General features: G+C 43.3%; 1 protein-coding gene across 1 annotated transcript in view; it reads left to right on the plus strand.

The window, feature by feature from the left end:
* The window catches only part of DGKI (diacylglycerol kinase iota), a 309526-nt gene that overhangs the window by 116090 nt on the left and 173985 nt on the right, over positions 1 to 19451 (plus strand). The window contains exons 9-12 of the mRNA XM_053657112.1: positions 1005 to 1079; positions 1560 to 1658; positions 12210 to 12292; positions 14354 to 14414. Of these exons, the coding sequence (XP_053513087.1) occupies positions 1005 to 1079; positions 1560 to 1658; positions 12210 to 12292; positions 14354 to 14414 (318 nt within the window). The remainder of the gene's footprint in view (positions 1 to 1004; positions 1080 to 1559; positions 1659 to 12209; positions 12293 to 14353; positions 14415 to 19451) is intronic.

The following is a 19451-nucleotide window of genomic DNA, read 5'->3' on the forward strand; positions in this document are numbered from 1 at the left end:
TGTTAAACATCTGCGATGTGGTAGCAATGTCTTGCCTTTAGGAAGGTGGCAATGGAATTAATTATTGACTCTACTAATTAAATCTCATTTTCCTTGTCTTCAACAAGTGAACTGTGGCTGGCCCCGCTAAGAGAGGCTCTTTTCAAAGCATCTGTATCCAATATGAAGAGTGAATGGTTAGTTGAAGTAGCCACAGAGTTGTGGTCCATAAAAATCCTTAGAAAGAGAAATGCAGGGCAAGTAAATTTGGGGCCACTGTCTTTCACCAAGTCGGGGGCTCTTCTGTGAGAAAAAAAAACTTCAAGGCGACTTGGAGTGGGAAGACTCTGTCAGCCAGTGGGTCTTTAGAAGGAGAAAGAACAAGGCTACTCCCCTGTTATAAGTCACTTCAGGGCAAGTATTACCTCTGCCTTTTAAAACTCAGCCACCAGTGCTGACAGGATGGTTGGATCATAGCGTTCCATTGCAGATGAGTCATTTTATGATTGTGACTTAAAACAGCCATTACTCCCCTCACCTCCCCTCTCCCAGAAAAAGTAAACAGGGGGAATAAAAAAAAACACAGAAAAGAAAAACATAAAAAATGGCCTCCTTTTTTACATTTCCATATAGGTGATCTCCATACCAGGAGATGAACTTGAACTTGAACTTGGTTGGGCGGGAGACGGACCTGGTTGGGCGGGACACTGGAGCCCCTCAGAGAATTTGGGATTCTTCCATTTTTACTGGGAGGGTTGGCAGGTATACCATGTGTTGTTATGTGAGTCCATGAGAGCCTCCAGGGTTCTAACTCCCTGCCTCTCGGTGTGGTGGGGAGTCAGTCGCACACTCTGAAGCACGCGACTGGTTTCTGTCTGTGGCTTACCCATACGCAGTGGCTTGGAAGTGTCAAAGCATGAGCATGCGTCTAACAGCATGCGCTGCCGTCCTCTCCCACATGGCTCTGCATGGGAAGGCTCGGGGCCCTCTGCCCTGGCCTCAGGCCTCTCCTTCTTTCCTCCCAGAACTCTCTCAAGGCCTCCAATCGGAAGAAGAAGAGAACAAGCTTTAAAAGGAAAGCCAGTAAAAAAGGAACTGAAGTAAGTGTTTCAATATCTCCTGCTCACCATAGCCTCCCCTGTCTATCAGGGTGGGGCCCACCCTTATTGTTGGGATGAGTGTCCTCCCACTCTTTTCTCCGTCCCTCTGACCACTCTGGATTTTGGGGCGATTTTAATCATACAGCCTCCTGCCACCTCACGGAGCATTTGCATTGTCTTTGGAAGTATTATCCCAAAGACGGTGAAGGTGCAGACGAGAGCTAACACTTCTAGGATGCTTAGAGTATACAGAATAACACCAAAAATCCATGGCTTAATTCTCAGGGGCAAACTGTAGCTTGGGATACTTTCTTCTGAGTTTTATGTCGAATATCCTCTTAAGCGTAAGCCCTGTGAAACAAGATTTTTTTTTTTTTTTTTTGCAAGGGTGGGGGTGGTGCTGATGGTTTCTCCTACTGCTTTGGGGCTGCCTGTCAAGTCATGGATGTACGTCTCAGCTGTGCCACTTTCTTCCTTCAGCAGGAAAACAAAGGTCGTCCTTTTGTGATAAAACCCATCTCTTCTCCTCTCATGAAACCCTTGCTTGTGTTTGTGAACCCCAAGAGTGGAGGCAACCAGGTGAGTTGTTTCTCGTGAGTTTAACTCAGAAGCTGCCGTGCTTTCTCGAACACACTACCCCCGGCACCAGTTAAATGAGCACCACCTGACCCCAAGCATTAGAGACCTAGCTGCCCCCATTTTCCTTCCAGGTTGTCAAGAAAGGCCATTCAACAGTCTCTCATTAATATGTTTCTGGGTTTCTCAGCTCCTAGATTGAAGAAGCCCTTTGTGACCTTATTTTTATTCCTTTCTCTTGTAATGGAGACCTGGCTATTTCTGTCCCTGTCCTCAGAGGAAAAAGAACAGTGATTCATTATTCATGATGATCATCAAACAACGAACACCATCAACACTATCAAAAATGTCGCTTGTACAGGTTTCATTTGGTCCTTGTCCAAATCCTAGAATACAATTAACACTACTTTCATTTGGGAATAAAGAAATAGCCCTCGGGAGGTTAAGTGTAACGACATCCCTAGAGACACACGGCTCCTTTAAGGACGGAGTTTGTTCTTGAATGGAGGTCTTTGTCTCCTCATCTTTCCGAGGCTTCGTACAGGTTTTGCTTTTTCTGTTATTTTCGTGGGAGATCAGATGATGAAATACTTTGTGTCCATTAAGTGCCAATTTTCTCTTTTAAGGCAAGATCCCTTGACATTTCACACTAAACAGCTTAAAGATTTGGACTGTCTCATCCCCCCGTAGAAGAAGGGGAGTTATGTAGTGAAGATTGACCCAGTGGTCCGAGGTGATGGCCTTATTATTGAAGATAGCGTGCGGTTTTTAGAATGTCATAATTACAGTGAAACTTCTTTTATGGGTGCCTGTAATTTAAAGAAACGACTCCCCCTCCATTTCTTTAAAATTCCTGAGAACTTGCCATGTTACAATCTCTATTAATGACTTTAATCTCTGTGTATAATGTATATCCTTTATGACTGTTTTGTAGTAAATACGAATGCAGCCAGGTGGGTACTTGAAATATCAGGAAGACCACTCGGTAAAGTGTATGATTTTCTAATAACCACTATGCTGTATACATCTGAAACTGATGTAGAATAATATTGAATGTAAACTACAATGGAAAGAAATTAAAAATCTCTGAACATTGTAGAGAGCAGGGTAAAGACATGCCTCATAAGCAAAGAGCTAACCTGTTTTCAGAGTTCTGCTTTTTTGAGTTGTGGAATGATCTTCCTGTTTTAGAGATGTGACCCTAACACTGTTCCTGGAGGAGGGCCTGCAGAGGTGTGTCCCGAGAAGGGGGTTCAGTTTGCCCCGAAGCACACCCTCCCTCTAGGTCTGGTCTCCCCACCGCCTCACGGGGATCGGGGTGTGCTTGGGGAAAGAACCAAAGCTTATGTCATCGACTCCATGATCCTGGCCCCTGAGCACGAAAGCCGAATACACTGCATTATGACAGTCATTATAGAAAATGCCCTTGTGAAGTCATTATGAACTTTTGTTCTAGGGCACACTGGAGGTCGTGGGCAGTCCCTGCCTCTGCAGGGCGGGCAGTGCAGGGAAGACAGGCTGCTCTGTGTAAATGACTCACTACAGCAACTTCAGAGATGACCTCACGGTGCTTCCTGGTTCATGAGAGACAAAAGGGCCCAAGGAGGCTGAAGTGAATTTTCTGAGGACATCTTTGTTCATGACATCAAAGGGGCAAGTGGGAAGAATAATTCAGGCAACATTAACTCCGTGCACATTCTAAATTGAGTGGATCGGCCCACCAGGGTTACAGAATTGTAGAGGCAGGCGGGGACTTGGGAGTGCTAAGGACATGGTGTCCTGGGAGGAGCTGAAATAGAAGATGGACAGCACTTGGTCATGCAGAGAAGAGAAAGCTGGTGGTGTTACCGAACCAGAGGAGGTGGTCCGAGGGAGGGGTAATATAATATTTGGCTCATCCAGGGATGCCCAAAACTGCTATACAACAGGGGCCCCTCCCGAAAACCAAAATACTAAAATCTACTGGGCCCTTCTGTCCGCCGCCAATTGGAAAGACATCTCTTAAAGCCAGAGATTTGTGAAAAGGAAACAAAATGTTTATTTAATGCTATTCAGGCCTAATGCCACCACTAAAATATCAAAGTCCTTTATGTATACACCTACACCCACACAGTGCTCCCTTCTCCCACTGTCCCAACTCCGGGTACCGTAAATCAGGAAAAGAGCACACGTCTGTGTTGCAGACCGCTGGCACCGTCAGCTGTGTCACTGTGCAGGATCTCGAGTTAATCCAAAGTACTGTGGTACCCTCTCATGGTCCACTGGCAAGAGTCCTTTGTACCCAGTTCCAGTCAAAGTCTCTGTTGCTTTTCAGGCCCCGTGGCCAAAGGGGGCACCCCAAAGCTGCGTGGGCCTCTTCTATCAAAGCTGCAGGAGTCCGCACTCTACCAAAAGCATGTGGCTTTCTTCTTCACCTGCCTGCAGGGATCTCCCTTCTGGCAAAGCTGCGTGGTTCTTCCCTTTCACCTGGGAAAGAGGGGGTCCACACCCTGCCAAAACCGCGTGGCTCCCTCTTTCACCTCACCAAGAGGGGGTCCTCACTCTGCTGAAACCGTGTGGCTCTCTCCCAGGCCTTCCCACTCAGGAGTGCAGCCCCTCGTTACATCCTCCTGAGTCCCAGTCCACTACTTTCTCCCTTCTTCAGGAGCGCCGACCCTAGTTACATTCTGAGTCCAAGCCCTTCTCCCTCAGGAGAGCAGCCCCTAGTTTCCATCTTGAGTCCCTGCCACAAACTTCTCTCTGGCCCCAAACTTGGCCACTGCTATTTAACATATCTATGAAACCAGTTAAAGGTTATAGATATGTTAAATAACCATTCCTCCAGAGGTTAGCTGCAAAACTATTGCTATGCAAAATAGCTCTCAATGGCCTGGCTCCATTCATCCCTTCCCCCTGGGGGGGGGGGTGAGGACATCTTATATGTTTCTCCAATATTTCTATACACTTTGACTTCTGGACACCTTTCCAAATCTGGTTTTTTGGGAGCCCCCCCTAGCTGCACCCTGTATCAGTGGGATGCCCTTTTCCTTCTCTCTTCTGTGGCAAGTTCCTGGCTGTCTATCCTTTAAGGCTCAAGAGCACCTTTCTGATCCGTTTCTCGGAGTTGATAGCCCTGGGCACCGTGTTTGCATAGCCCTTGCTACTCTGTGAATGGCGCAGGAGAGCCCTCTGTATGTCTGTACCACTAGGATTCAGGCCCCATAGTGAGTGCCAGGGGCTGCACCTTTGAAACTGTGATGTCTAGTCCATGGAAGATAATAGTCAGTGAGTAATTGTATGATAAGCAATATTAAGAGAATGAGTGGCACTATGAGAATGATTTATCTTGAGGACAGTATGGGGAATGGAGCATACATATTATTAGAAATGTGGTCAGATAAAGGTTGGAATGAACTTTGACCAGTGTCTGAAAACTTGGATGAGGATTTCAGATTTGGACCAAAGAACAGTTTTCCACTGTTCAAATTTTATTTTATTTTATTTATTTTAAATATTTTTTACTTTGAACAAAAGTATAATATGATGAAAGCATCTTTAAGGAAGATTAATTTGACCCATTGAGAAAATATGTAAGTCAGAAGTCTGTTCACATTAACTTAAGCACAATTTGGGTAGATGGATTGAAAAGTGGATGGGTAGATGGTTGTGTAATGGATGAATGGCTGGCTGGTGAGTAGACAGATGGACTAATCAATGGACAAATAGCTAGATGGACAGATGAATGAATGGAATACATACAGGGAAGTAAAGCATCGAGATTTTACAGCAGATTATCTAACAATAGCTTTATTACTGATGAGCATTAAGGAAATGAAAGAATTATGTGGAAAGAGGTTGAGATGTGTTTGCAAACTTGAAGTCACAGGGAGATAATCATTTTTTTTTCTAAAAATGCTCAGTTATTAGAGACAAAAGACCTGATGACTTTGATGTCCTTTCATGCATTTTGGCCTGTGAATGTGTTGCCCTAGTGATAGCACTTCTAGAATATCTAGCATTCTCAGAAGTATGGCTAACCAAGCAAAAATGTATATTATGTAAGTGTAAATTTCTATATACTTCCTATATAAAATAAGATTCTTTACTAAGCCCAGTAAATAGGAAAACGTTGTTTCTAAGCACAATGTGAAATGTTGAGAAAGCTCCAAAGAGCCCCAAACATCTATGTACAATTAGAATAATCCAACTGACCTACAGCTTCACATACTGAGGGTTTCATCCTCAGTGAGGAAGGCCCAGCTTGAGGCTTGGACTGTAGCGAGTAGGGAAGACTAGTGGTCAGAGCTGAGCTGAATAACTCCTCTGTTCAGGTTTGCCTCTTCCTCAGCCGTGGCTGTAACCAACCCTTCATGCTGCCAGTGAAGGTAAATATATTCAGCTGTAAGATTGGGAGTCAGAGGGTTCTCCACCTTGGCTGCCCAAGACAACACCCTGGGCAGTTTTTAAAAATTAGCCACGTCTTACCTACCCCATACTGATTGAATTAGAAGCTGTGAGAGTCGGACTTCTTAGCTGGTGTAAGCTCTCTGAGTTTATTTTCGTGGGGAGCCAATATGGAGAACTAAGCTTGCATGCGGATGTGAATTGCTTGGGGACCGTGTTAAAACACAGATTCTGACTCGGAGTCTGGGGTGGCCCTAAGAGTCTGCTCCTGGGTGGTGCTGTTGCTGCTGCTGAGACCACATGCTGATCAGCAGGGGCCTGGTGCGGTCAGGACAGAAATACTTCGCTGTTGTGGTTGTTGAATCCCGGTTCTCGCCTCTGAGCGATTGACTTACTCTACTCATCTGCTTCTCTGTGTCGTCCTCCCCCTCCTGTTTTTGAAGTTTAGGTTTCTAACCTTAAAAAACACTTGTTTAGTCTTCTGTTCTTTAAATAACTAGACTATAGCTCCATCTTCTGGCAAGTAACATACCTACAGTTTTTGTTTTTCCCTACAGTATTTTTAGGTGTGGACAGAAAATTTCCAAGGCTTTGCCGGAGTAGAGTGAGATGACCACGCAGAGGGACAGCTTCTGTGTCTTTCTTTTAAACAATCTCGTCTGTTTACAGATACTTCGCAATAATTGTCTCTGTTTTTCTAACACCAAAGGTGGAGAATATGCTGGATTTTTGCGAAGATTTTGAGGCTGGTAGCACTGCTGTTGTTGGGATCTAAATTATTTGAGGGAGCAGACACTGGAATTGGGGACCACGATATCCTCTCTGGGTATCTCCTGCAAAGAAGAGGTAGCATAATTCCTCTGTGCATGGAAACCCAAGGGCTCCAGAAATAAGCACCCTCTCTGACACTCATCTCTGCTCTAACTGCAAAATGTACTATTTCTCTTGGATGCGTCTGACTCACTAACATCTTTCTAACTGACTCTTAGAGACCCTTGCAACGCCTCCCGATGCTTCAGGCCCTCACACCATCTCTCCCTCTTGCTCTTGTGAATTTCATCTTCCAGTGATTGGATTTTCATTATAGTTCAGGGCTAAGTGCATGTTCTGACCACGAGAGTGATTCTGGCTAGCTGGTCCATCCTGAGAGTTTAGGGCTCCAAACCCTGTTTTCCAAACTGCTCAGTGTAAAACCCCAGCACTGGGATGTCGTGTGAGTAGGACCCTGGATCAGGGCTCCCAGGGACCTTATTTGTAGGTGATAGGAGGAAGGTGTGTGTTCAGTCTGTAGACAGGCTCATCCTGACCAAGTTCACACCAACATCTGTGGACAAGCTTCCCCAGACCAGGGCCATTCTTCCTAAGTCAAGGGCAAGTCAACCCTCCAGGGTGAAGAGAATGAGGAGACCAAAAATATATCTGAACCCCCAAACTGTTTTTTAATACTTACACCACTTCAATGAGGATGTTTTCTGCAATGCTCAATTTCTGCAATCTGGGGATAAATTAAGAAGCATTGTGTTTACATAAAATTTCAGTCCCCTAAGGTTGAGAATAGGCTGGGAAGAGGGCAGAAGGCCAATCAGTCAATGATGGTGCTTATCAAAATTCAGTCTCGAGATCTTGTTGAGATAAACTAGGAATTTAACTAACCAAACAAGGCAACTGTGCATACTCCCTTTTTCCAACTCACAGTACTCGTTCGTGGTAACGCCAGGGCAGCTGTCTTAGTCATTTCAGATTGTCACAACAGAATACCATAGACTGGGTGGCAGATAAACAACAGAAACCTATTCTTCCTAATTCTGGAGTCTGGGAAGTCCAAGATCAAGGCATCAGCCAGTTCCGTGTCTGGTGAGCACTCCCTTCCTGGTTCACGAACCTCTGCAGTCTTTTCACAGTGTCCTTGCGGGGCAGCAGGGGGAGAACTCTGATTGCTCCACCCTCACTCCCTAAGCACCTGCCAAAGGCCCCGCCTCCTCATACTATCGGTTGGACCGTTAGGATTTCACTGTGTGAATTTCAGAGGAACACCTTTAGCCCACAGCAGTGGCTAACACCCATTAAGTCAGCCAGCCCCTACGATAGGTCTAGAAGCTGGATGTCTAGCTGCTTAGTCTGTAGCCAGACAAGTGTATCAACATGTGCGTCCAGCTCCCCTAAGTGAAACATTTCAGTGACTCTTGTCTTTTGCAAAATAAAGCCCATGCTCCTCAACGTACATTGCCTGGTGTACAACTCAGGTCGCCCACCACTCCTGCCTCATGGTTCAAAGGCTGAATGGAGCGTAGTGTTTCTACGGCGTGTCTTGCTGTCTTTATCCTAAAACTTCTATTTCCACTCATCTTCCAAGACAAAGTCCGAGTCTCATCTATAGGAAGCCCTCATCTAATCCCCAAATTTGGGCTTAGAGTGTCTCCTTCGGCCATTCACACTGCTCAGCAGGCGTCTCCAGCACAGCATTTACCGTCTTTAATGAGCTCATTTATTGTGTCGTTCTCCTCCTGAGCCTCCGTCTGTGCATGCGGCCACCCAGGGGCAGCCAAATATGTGTTCATTAAGCTAATTAGGTATTTCTTAGGGGTTGTTCCGAGTCAGTTTCAGATACTTGTTTCTTAACCTCTTCCTCGCATTACTTTTGATCTTCCTCAGGCATTTCCTATTATGTGGGCAGTTCTTCCTGTGCACTTGATAAGGACCCTGAGATAATACCTGTGATAGTAGCCCTGGGACAAGGCTTGCTGTGTAACACATCTGAGTGTTTCAGCTCACACGCGAGTCACAGTGCTTTGAGGAAAACTCATGTGCTCTTGGAGCCGACCCCTCCCCAATGGCTTCTCAATATCCCCAAATCATTGCATTTTATGAGCAGCACATAGAACTTCCTGTTGAGGACAGTATCCTCTCTGTGTCGCCCATCTTTCGTTCCCTCCCATAAAACTGCGTCTTGCACAGGGCGGGTGAACGGCTGAATCCTGTTTATCTCCCTCTGGAACAATCTACCTTATTTTCTCAAAAGTTGTTTATTTTCTCTCCCACCCTGTTCCCCAACACCTGGGGCTGGAACGGACAGTTTCGTCTCTCCAGACAAATACCTAGTCTCCCCATATCTTAAAACGCTCTGTGGTCAGTGTGGTGTTACACCTACAACTGCAGGTATGAGAGCCCTCTGCAGAGTGCAAGGGGGTTCACTTGTAAGCTGTTTTTTCATTCACAGAAAACTGGCTTCTCCCACGAGAGTTGCGGCTTTTGCATTTGGCACACGGAGACTTGCCAGTGAATAGCAGTTGTATAAATGACTGAGTATGTTTAAACAAAATGACTCTTCCTGGTGAAGTGGTATTTGTCTCACTGTTCGGTTCTAGTGAATACATTGTCTCTGTTAAAGCCCTGAAGTAGCTTATACTGGAGGTAACGGCAGAGTTCACAGAACTGACTTAACTGTGTGTTAGACCTTTTTACGTCACCCACCTGGGCTGACTTAGAACAATGCAATCCTTTCATTCAGACACACCGTTTTGTTTGTTTGTTTGCTAATGATTATATTGTAGAAAGATATATTTCAAAAAGCATTGTGAAAGAACAAATTATAGAATGACTGAATGCGATGCACGGCTACATGTGTTATCCCTGTACAACTGTGGAAAGCGCTATTCTCAGAGGTTGTGCTGTCAATGGCGCCTCCTACAGGTGGGCAGTGCAAAACTGCCAACTTTAATTGATACCCCTTCCCTCAAAAGAACTGGTGATAATTAGGTGTTCCAACCAGCACAAACTGAAAATGTGCAAAAACAGAATGGTGTCGCTCAAGCCTTCTGGGGAAATTTTAGATTAAGGAAATAACCTCAAAATGCTTTGCATTTCTGTATCTTCGAAGCTGTGAAACACCTAGTACTGTCTGCAGAGCAGAAGCAGCCGAAATCGGGAGGTGCGCTCGACCACAGCCACAGATGGGAAGGAATAATGAGCATCAACAGTTCATATTGCTCTAGGAATATGAAGCTGAAAAATTATTTTTCTAGCAAGTCATTTAGAAATTTTTAAGACAATGGTTTGTCATTAAAATGACTTCTAGACATAAAAGATCACTTGAGATAATCCTCAACTGACTTGATACCAAGGCCCAGTATGGGAAGAAAGAAAATGACTCAGTATGTAGGTAGTATTATGTCTAAAGCTATGTCCAAATTTTACACGAAGCAAAATACGTCCTTTGGTGAAACCATAGGATTAGTTATAATAGTTAAGGATAGAATATTATTACTAAATTTGTAGCAAGCACATGATGAAACAGAACTTTTATTTTTTATTTTATTAAAGAACTTTTAAAAAAGATTTTATGTGTTTTTAGAGAGAGGGAAAGGGAGAAAGAGGGGGAGAAACATCAATGTGTGGTTGCCTGTCTCACACCCCCTACTGGAGACCTGGCCTGCAACCTAGGCATGTGTCCTGACTGGGGATTGAACCCAGGACCCTTTGGTTTGCAGGCCAGCACTCAATGCACTGAGCCACACCAGCCAGGGCATGAAGCAGAACTTTTAAATGATAAGTTTGGATGAAATAGGGAACAAAAGACCTGCACTGGCTTCTATAACAACTGGTATAACTGTGATAATTATAAACTACACTTTAGTCCTCACACCCTCAAGTGTGATTTAATGAACAGATTAACAAGGAGCAAAAAAAAAGAAAGAGACTAACATTTAGAAAAGGCCTATTTTATGCCATATACTATGCTAGATATATAACTATTACTGATTCCTTTAATTATCATAATTACCCTGAGAAGTACACATTGCCCTCGTATTTCATTAAACATGTGCTGAATTTCTACAAGATTATAAATGCTCATGATCACCCAGTTAGAACTCCCAATTTATTTTTAACTCAAATATTGTGCTAATTCTACCATACTAGGATGACCCCTCAAATATAGCACGGTAGGTATAAAATTTAGGGTTATTTTAAAAGAGATGAAAGGAACTAAAATAAGAAGCAACAAACTCTGTCTACTGGTAAAATACTATTTGCTGTGGTTGCTAATGGCCTAAATGAGGCACGTTACCCATTTTTTTTTAATAAGATGTTGTTTATTTAAAGCAAAGGAATTTTGAGGGTCAGATTTGATAGGTTCTTACTCAGGACTTACTGCTTTTTTTTAAAAAAATTTTATTTAGTTAGTTTTCAAGTACAGTTTTTTTGTCTATTTTTCCCATCCCAGCCTCCCCCGCCCCTTGCTCCCCACCTCCCTCCCATTTCCACCCCCCTTAGTTCTCGTCCCTGTGTCCTTCCTATTTGTTCCTCCAAATCCCTCCCCCATTTTCCCCTTAACTTCCCTTCCTTCGCCCCTCGCACCTTACCCATTTTTAAAGCTCATTGGGTGCTGCTTAATAAAAAGACCCTTTGTTTTCTCTTTGCTCAAGTCGCTTTCAGAAATGATCTTTAGAACTGTCTTGTACTTACCATGACAACCGTTTCTCTAAATGTCACATTGACTTAAAATGCTCCCAAAATGTTCATGAGTGAGAGAACTATTTGGTTTGGACAAAGATATGGACATGGAAATTAAAAGTGTCCAAGTAAGATTAGATACCACCAACTGGAAAAGTTACACATGTGTATTATAAATAATGGGGAGCCTGTGCTGCTTTTGTTTCCGTTAAAAGTTTTTTCCATCAAGTCATACTTCTCTCCTACTGTCCTTATTTCATATCATGCAAAGACAATAGTAATCTGCAGACGAAAGTAAAAATTAATGTTAAATTACATGGGCTGACTAATAAGTTCCCTGCACGGATTTTCATATAGTGAGGAACGATGGTGAAACTAACAGGTACTGTGCATAAGCATTTGTTTCATGCTAAACTCTGTGAGAGCCCCTCAAACATTATTGCATTTAAATCCTGGAAACATCATTGAGCTAGGCTTTCTTGTCTCTGCATTAAGGAGGAGGGAGCTGAACTTAATGAAATGGAGGAACCTGCCAGAGTTACCCAGGACAGACTGAGGTCTGGTCTGGGTGTTGGCCCAAGACAGTGTTTTTAACCACCGCTATCATCTGTTTAGAATTGGGTATTATTTTGCCTACCAGGATTTATTATTTTTATTTTTTAAATAAGCAGCTAATACTTGGAAATTTCTTCCCATTATTTTCTTTTTTTTTCTTTACAGGGAACCAAAGTCCTGCAGATGTTCATGTGGTATCTGAATCCACGGCAAGTCTTTGATCTTTCTCAGGAAGGGCCAAAAGATGCGTAAGTCTGGAAATACCCTCCGTGGTCCGTACTATTTTAGGCAAGTGAGAAGGACTTCCTGCTCTGGTGTTATTTGGTTCCCTTGTGAAATATTTTCTAACCGTCTCTCATCTACTTTCTCATCCATCCTGTCGTTCCTTTAAAACCCTACCTAACGTTTCCCCTCTTACCCTTTCTTCATTGTGTTAATTCCCTTCAAAACCCATCTTCTCGGCTGTTAACTCAGTGAGTGTTTCTGGTGTGTTGGCTGTGTCTGAATGTGCAGCTGTAGATTGGGAGCAAGCCTGGGAGCTGAGAAAGGTCCGTCACTTTTGCTTATGCATGCACAACTTTGGACATGTCCATTCATAGAAATGGCAGTGTGTCTCTGCAGACTGCAGCCATGTTTGTTGCAGAATATATTTGTGTGTTTGGATTAGAGGTTCTGCGTGCACATCTGTGTCCATTTGAGAGACTGACTGATTAATTGATTGTACCTATGGATTTCACATCGGAGAGGAGAGACATTTTAATTCCCGCTCAATCCCGTTCTGAGCTTCTCAGAAATAGCATGATCTGTTTCTGTCAAGACTGTTGAGAATAAAGTCTTGATGTAGGTGACGTGCATCTCATTTCTCCCCTGGGGTGCAGGGAAAGGGCAGAGACATTGTCACGGCTCTCTGGTTCCCTTGTAAAGCCCACCTATTAAGATGCTTTGAATGTCATCTGATGAAGATTATAACTTAAGAGATACTCATTCTTTTTAAATAGACAACTATCAGACACAAAGAAATATCAGCTCATTACACCAGACAGCCGACAGGAACCTGTTAACTGTAATGAATGTATTTTTCCCTTTGCTTTTGACCCTCTGGATAGGGACCCTATGGATAGTTACAATGCCAGATTTACAATGTATTCAAAATTGTATTAAGTGATATTTTGCTTTTTGTAAGACTGTTATAAAATAAAGCTTGTGCTCTAAAAAATACTGGCTTAGGTAATTTCTAGGTAAACATAATTCCTGTAGGAAATCAAGAAATTATGTATATTTAAGCACACAGAACATTTCAATGTAAAAATTAATCTCTGCTGACATCCTCTTAATCTGTGAACACTGTTGCCACTAGAGGGCGCCATGAGACTTCTCTTTTTTTGTTTCTTTCTTTTTCTTCTGTCTTTGGATATACAGGGGCAAATCTGGTACCCTGCCTTTTGCCCTTACATAGGCTTAGTTTTCTTAAGATTGTATTACTTTAGTTAGACTGTAGGTGTATGCTTCATAGATTGGCATAAAGAACATGGCAGGACAGAAAATATTTTCAAAAAATATTATTTGATTTGAATAGATGTAGTTTTCTAGAACAGAGCCATTAACATCTTTACTTCGGCAAATATTTTAGCAGACAGAAATGGTGTCACGGTTTTCTTAAGAGGCAACATGGAAAAGAAAATGATCTAATTTTTGGCAGCCAAATTTAAAAATAAAGAAAAATCAGGGACTGTTCCCCCTTTGGACGGAGGCATATATATGGGTTTGGCTGTCAGTGAGTTGAGAGGCGGAAGGAACTGGGGTGGTCACAGTGTGAGGCATCCCTCCCCGCCTCTTTGAAGAAGTTTGCCCAGGATCCCGAGTGGGCAGTTTAGGTTTGAAACAGTGAATAAACCCACAAAAAGCTAATAAAAGACAAGGGGGAGATATCTAAGGCCTGCTGATTGCCAGTTGATGATGATTTTCTCTGAGAACAGAGAAAGGACAATGATGGGGAAAGAAAAAGAAGAAAGGAAGTCACAGCCAATGAGGGAGATAACGCGAGCTGACCCAGTAACAGGAATTATGGGACATAACACCGTTGGCCATCCTAGAACCCCCTTCCAGGGTTGGCTATTTAAAAATGAGCTTTGCTGCTCACCTCTGATCCAGCCGTTGGAGGCAGTCCTCTAGTGATCACTTGGTATGATCTCATGATTATACATTTTCTCCAGGGGATGTCCCTTCACCCCCATTTTTCCCTGTGTTTTCTCTGTGATGTGGATAGTGATGTGCTTTGCTGCTAACTTTTTCTTCCATTTCTTCTGCAGGCTTGAGCTGTATAGGAAGGTACCAAATCTGCGAATTCTGGCCTGTGGTGGGGATGGAACGGTAGGTCCTTGAAATAGAATCCATCTCTCACCCCTACTTCTTCCACCTTTCTTTTGTTTTCCTTACAACAGTTCTTTTCACTCATTCCCTCTTCCCTCCCTTTGCCACAGTCTTTCCAGTGCCCTAAGGCATCATATGTCTCTGTCGTGTGAGTCAAAACCATTCAGGGTTAGGGGGGCTTTGTCGTTATCCTCACAAATTCAAACTTAGTCTTTCTAAAGTGCACCCCTCCCTCCGCTCTGCTATATCCTCTCCTATTTCGAGAGGTAGGGATGTGGTCGGGCCACCAGAATGAAGACGACGGACAACTATGTTCTTCTGAAAACACAAACTGACCTGTTCAACTGGTTCTTAATAGTTTCTCACAACCGTTACAGAGAAGTATGTGCACACGGTAGAATTACTGCAATTTTTTCCAGCGGAAAGAAAACGTAAACTATTGGCTGACATTGGGTTGTCTTAAAGATCCTGGGTTTGGTTCCATTTGTGGTCATTTTTGAAGAAAAGACGGAATTGGGCTGAAATTTAATGGGTATACTTTCCTCCGTTCATGTGTCTCATCTATTTCTCCATTTGCCCTCTATGTCTGTTGATATATGTATGTCGATATATCAACATACCATGACACGCTGATTCTGTCTTTTTATTCTGTCTTTGAGCTCTGCTCTCATAGGGCCCAGGCTTTTACTATGAACCGTCTGTGGCTTTCCTCTAATTTCTCGAATTAGAATCTTATTCTCAAAGTAGCGATGAAATCTCCTCATTTTCTTCCCTCTCACACATGAGCACTTAATGCAATGTTGCATACACACCATACACCAACAAATGAAATGGGGGAAAAAACAAGTCCTGGTCCTTCAGGAGACTCTGGGAGAGAAAGACGTTGTTGCGTGCATGTAACAACACTGTTTGCCATTCTGAGAGCTTCGCAGTGCGCATTACTAGCTTATAAGATTTAAATCGTACAGCTTATAAAATTGAGTCTGACAGCAAAGAAGCCAAGCCTGTTTCCCCTTGTTTAACCCACTGTTTTCCAAAATTATTGGACTGTGAAATTTTTTTCTCCCACAATACCAATTACATGTCAATCCATTGTAGTGTAGGTAAGATAATGTGCAATTTTCCCAACTTTCTTTAGTAACAATTAGGTCCAAACAAATCCTCTGTGGAGAAATATATATTATTGATTAAATTGCTAGATGATAAATCAGTTCATAGATACACAGTCCTCTTCCTCGTTCCACCACCCCCCAGCTGGTTACTGTCAATCAGAAGATAAACTCATTTGTGGCCCTTTACTCTGGCCGTCTGCTTTAGTTTAGAATCTCCTTGCCTCCCTATGTGTCTCAAGCCTCCCACTCATTCTTTTGTCCCCTGAATCACAGTGACAGCAGCACGCAAGTTGAGGATATGCCTGGTGCCCGGAATTCATAGTTCTTCCTCTTTCTTAAGTGACCGTGACCTCAAGTCCACGTCAGCTGCCTATCCCATCCTCGTGTCTGGGGCTTCCTCATGGGGTTGGGTGCTCCACCTTCCAAACTTCCCCATCATTCGCTGAACCTCCCATCACCCGTGCCGCCCCCCCCCGCCCCGCACTGCTTTCTTCTTCCTTCCCTCTACTCAGCAGATGCGTAGGAAGCACTGTTTTTATTCTACATTATATGGTATTAAGGCATTCTCTGAAATGAAATAAGTATTTAAAACCACGGGATTTTAAAGTGTACAGGACAAAGAGAAGACAGCCAAGTTCAGACATTTGTGAACACCTATAATTATGGAGTCTGAGCCAAAATTCGAAAGGAAAATGAAAAGATAGAAGTAGGAGGTAGTCTATTCTGTCAAGGAAACAAGAAGAAAAAACAGGAGTTTCAAGAAAGAGGGAGTGGTTATACCCTTCAAGAGAGACTGGGGAAGTATCCTTGAATTTGGAGACTAGGAAGGAACTGGCGGTTTGCAAGAAAACAGCTTCAACAGGGTGTCTGGGGCTGAACCCAGAGTCATGAGTAGGCGGGACTCGGTGCCTTACTAATGAGTCCTAATGACCAGATCCAGTCCCAGCACTGAGTCCCTATGAACACACTCTGGTGCCATAATGTCCTTCTTGACTTGTAGACTCTTTGGTTTTCCTCCTTTTCTTATCATACCTTTTCTAGCATTTCTTCTTTAATGATAGTAGAATTAACAGATAGTCTGCAAAGCTTAAATATAACTTTTCTTTTATGTTCTAGATACTTTTTTTGTCTGAGGGGCCTAACCTCGGTTTTCACACCCTTCCACATAACTCACGACTGCTCCGGGCATTTAGATGTGGGTCCCTTGTCCTAAAACAAAAGCAGCACATCTATCCTTTAGCTGCTGAGGCATGCTTTCGAACTAATGATTTCTGCCTACAGTGACCTCTGTGGTCCAAATGGCTCAGAATCAAAACTCTGATTATTTGGTGCCTTATGTAAAACCGGGGAGGATTCCTTTTAGTTTACTTTGTTACAAGAAAGTCTGTGGTGAAAGGTAAATATATGTAATCTATAAAATGTTTATCAAGGTATGTGATTGGTGTCTTCAATTTTATCAGTTGAGAATATGGAACTTAGAATTTTTATGGGTGGGGGGTGGACAAAGTTTGCATAAAAAAGAGGCACCCTGACAGGTACATGAAGAAAAATTGCTGGCTTTAGGGAAGGGAAGTATAATTATCGAGAACGTCAGGTACGTGTTTGCCATAAGGTATTTAGCCCTCAGTTAACATGCCTGTCACTACAAAGGCTGTCGGAATTCTGTCAGTACAGTGACGAGGTTCAAGGAGGAATCAGAAGTGGCAGAGTTTTGACTGATCAAGATGAGGAGATATTAACCATCAATCATATTGATTTAAATGTGCAAAGTACTACTTAATATATAGACATCTTGCACGGATTTGGAAAAACGTTCTTAGGCTTCAGTGTTAGTTTAGTTTTATGTTACTAACAAATACAAGGAGGCAGATGATGGATCTTTCAATGGTGCTGTGGGAGGTGAAAGAGGGGGGTCTGCCCCTATGTCTGTGGTCTTCGGCGGGTTCCCTGACTTCTTTTGGGACATTCTAGATCTGCATAGGATACAATGGGGCCTCCGAGGTTCTTTACAGCTGTAGCTTTATAAATCGTATTGACCATTGCTGTTCAAGAGAACTGTAATGTGAGCCACATTTCAAATTTAACTTTTCTAGAAGGCACTTAAAAAGAATGAAAAAGAAGCAGGTGAATTTTTTTCCTTTTTATTGAATTGATTGGGGTGACCCTAGTTAACATGATTATGTCAGTTTCAGGTGCATAATTCCACAACACATCATCTGTATACTATACTGTGTCCTCACACATTTTTATTATACAGTTTATTTAACCTAACATGCCTAAAATATTATCATCTCAAAATGCAGGCAACATGAAACTCATTAATGAGCTATTTTATGTTCAGTTTGCACTGTCTTTGAAATCTGGCATGTGTTTTATAGTTACAATGCCTCCAATTCAGAGTAACCACTTTCCAGTGCTCAGTCACCGCGTGTGGCCAGGGGCTGCACGCTTGTCTCTCCGTAATGGGTTAGCAGGATCCTCAGGTTGTCACATAGGTGCAGGAATCACACGAGCTGGTCCCATCCTTGATCTAACTCAGCTGACTCCAGCCTTCATGTTTATAAACTGAAAGTAGTCATTCTGTGGTCATGTAGTAAATGGGTATTCATTCCCTTTGTTGGCCACATTTCCACCCATCCAACTTGGCTGAAATACTGAAGAGCACGTGAACCTGGACACTAAAGGCACACACATGTACCCTCCTCTTCTGATGGCACCTTCAGGTGTGACATGATCCCTAGCTATCTGGCTCTGACCTTGATGAGGTGGGCTGGACCAACAGATCCATCTGTAATCATGTTAATGTCTTCCCAAAGGCCTAGAATTAAGTTGACTCTAGCCACCCCCTTTATGTGTATTTCTTGTTCAGTTGGCTTCTCTAGGTGAGTTACACCCTGAACAGTTGGCATCCCCAGCCCTTGACTCCCTGCAGCCGTAGCAGGGAAGAAAATAGTGTGTCCCTTTACTTGACAGGGGCAAGCAGCTCATTCCAAGTCCCTCTGCTCCCCTGGGCTCAGCCTCTCCCAGGTAAAATGGGATGTATCCCATCCTCTGCCGAGACAAAGCACGTGGTACCCCTCAGTAATAGCCATTGTGATAAGTCATTTGAACTTTCTCCTTCAAAAAGCTCACACCTGGACTCTTACCTTGATTTTATTAGGGCTGATTTTCAACATCTCTTTTAACACGTGGGGACTTTTTAAACTCCTCAGTGCAAATATAAATTAAAATACAAAGGGGAGAATCATAGCGAACATATTAGAAAGGGACACCCCGTTGTTAAATGCTGCCTTGATTATCTTTCAGAATTCAGAAACTTTGCCCTGTTTTTCTCTGGTTTCTCAGTATGCATATCTTCCATTTTTCTTCCTTCAGGGAATATAAGAAAATGCAAAGTATGTCCTGTTCAAAGATTTCAATTCACTGCCCTCTCCACCCTTGAGCCATTGCTAATGTTACCAACTATGAGAATAGTGCTCCAGATGAACTTGGGGGACATTCAGTGTCAGCTAATGCCGAGCGTGGACAGGAGGTGGCAGCATTGGCCAGCTGCTACTGCAGTGGCCTGGTTAGGCTGTTTGGGGACAAACCTGGGGGAGCTGGGATTCCAGATCCTCCTGTCTCACTCTTCCTGACACAAAAGAAGGAAAGGACTCTACAAATTGGGAAATGATTTCACCCAATTGGGATAATTTCCTTCCATTATGGTGGAAAATACGCCGAGTGCTAGGTATTGCAATTGATTAAGTCATTTAACTGAAGAGGTAAAGGCCCCAGCAGACCCAGTCCCTGCCCCTGAACTTGCTGTCTGGACCTCTATCAGGGACCGGTTCCTGGTTACCAGGAAGGGAGGGCCTCCAATGAACAGCTCCGAGCCTAGAGGTATTTTATGCACTTTTGCTCAAAGTCCTTTGAAAATTATTTG

This window comes from Artibeus jamaicensis, unplaced genomic scaffold, assembly GCF_021234435.1.
Source record: "Artibeus jamaicensis isolate MK-2021 breed Jamaican fruit bat unplaced genomic scaffold, CSHL_Jam_final scaffold_3307, whole genome shotgun sequence".
Taxonomy (NCBI): Eukaryota; Metazoa; Chordata; class Mammalia; order Chiroptera; family Phyllostomidae; genus Artibeus; species Artibeus jamaicensis.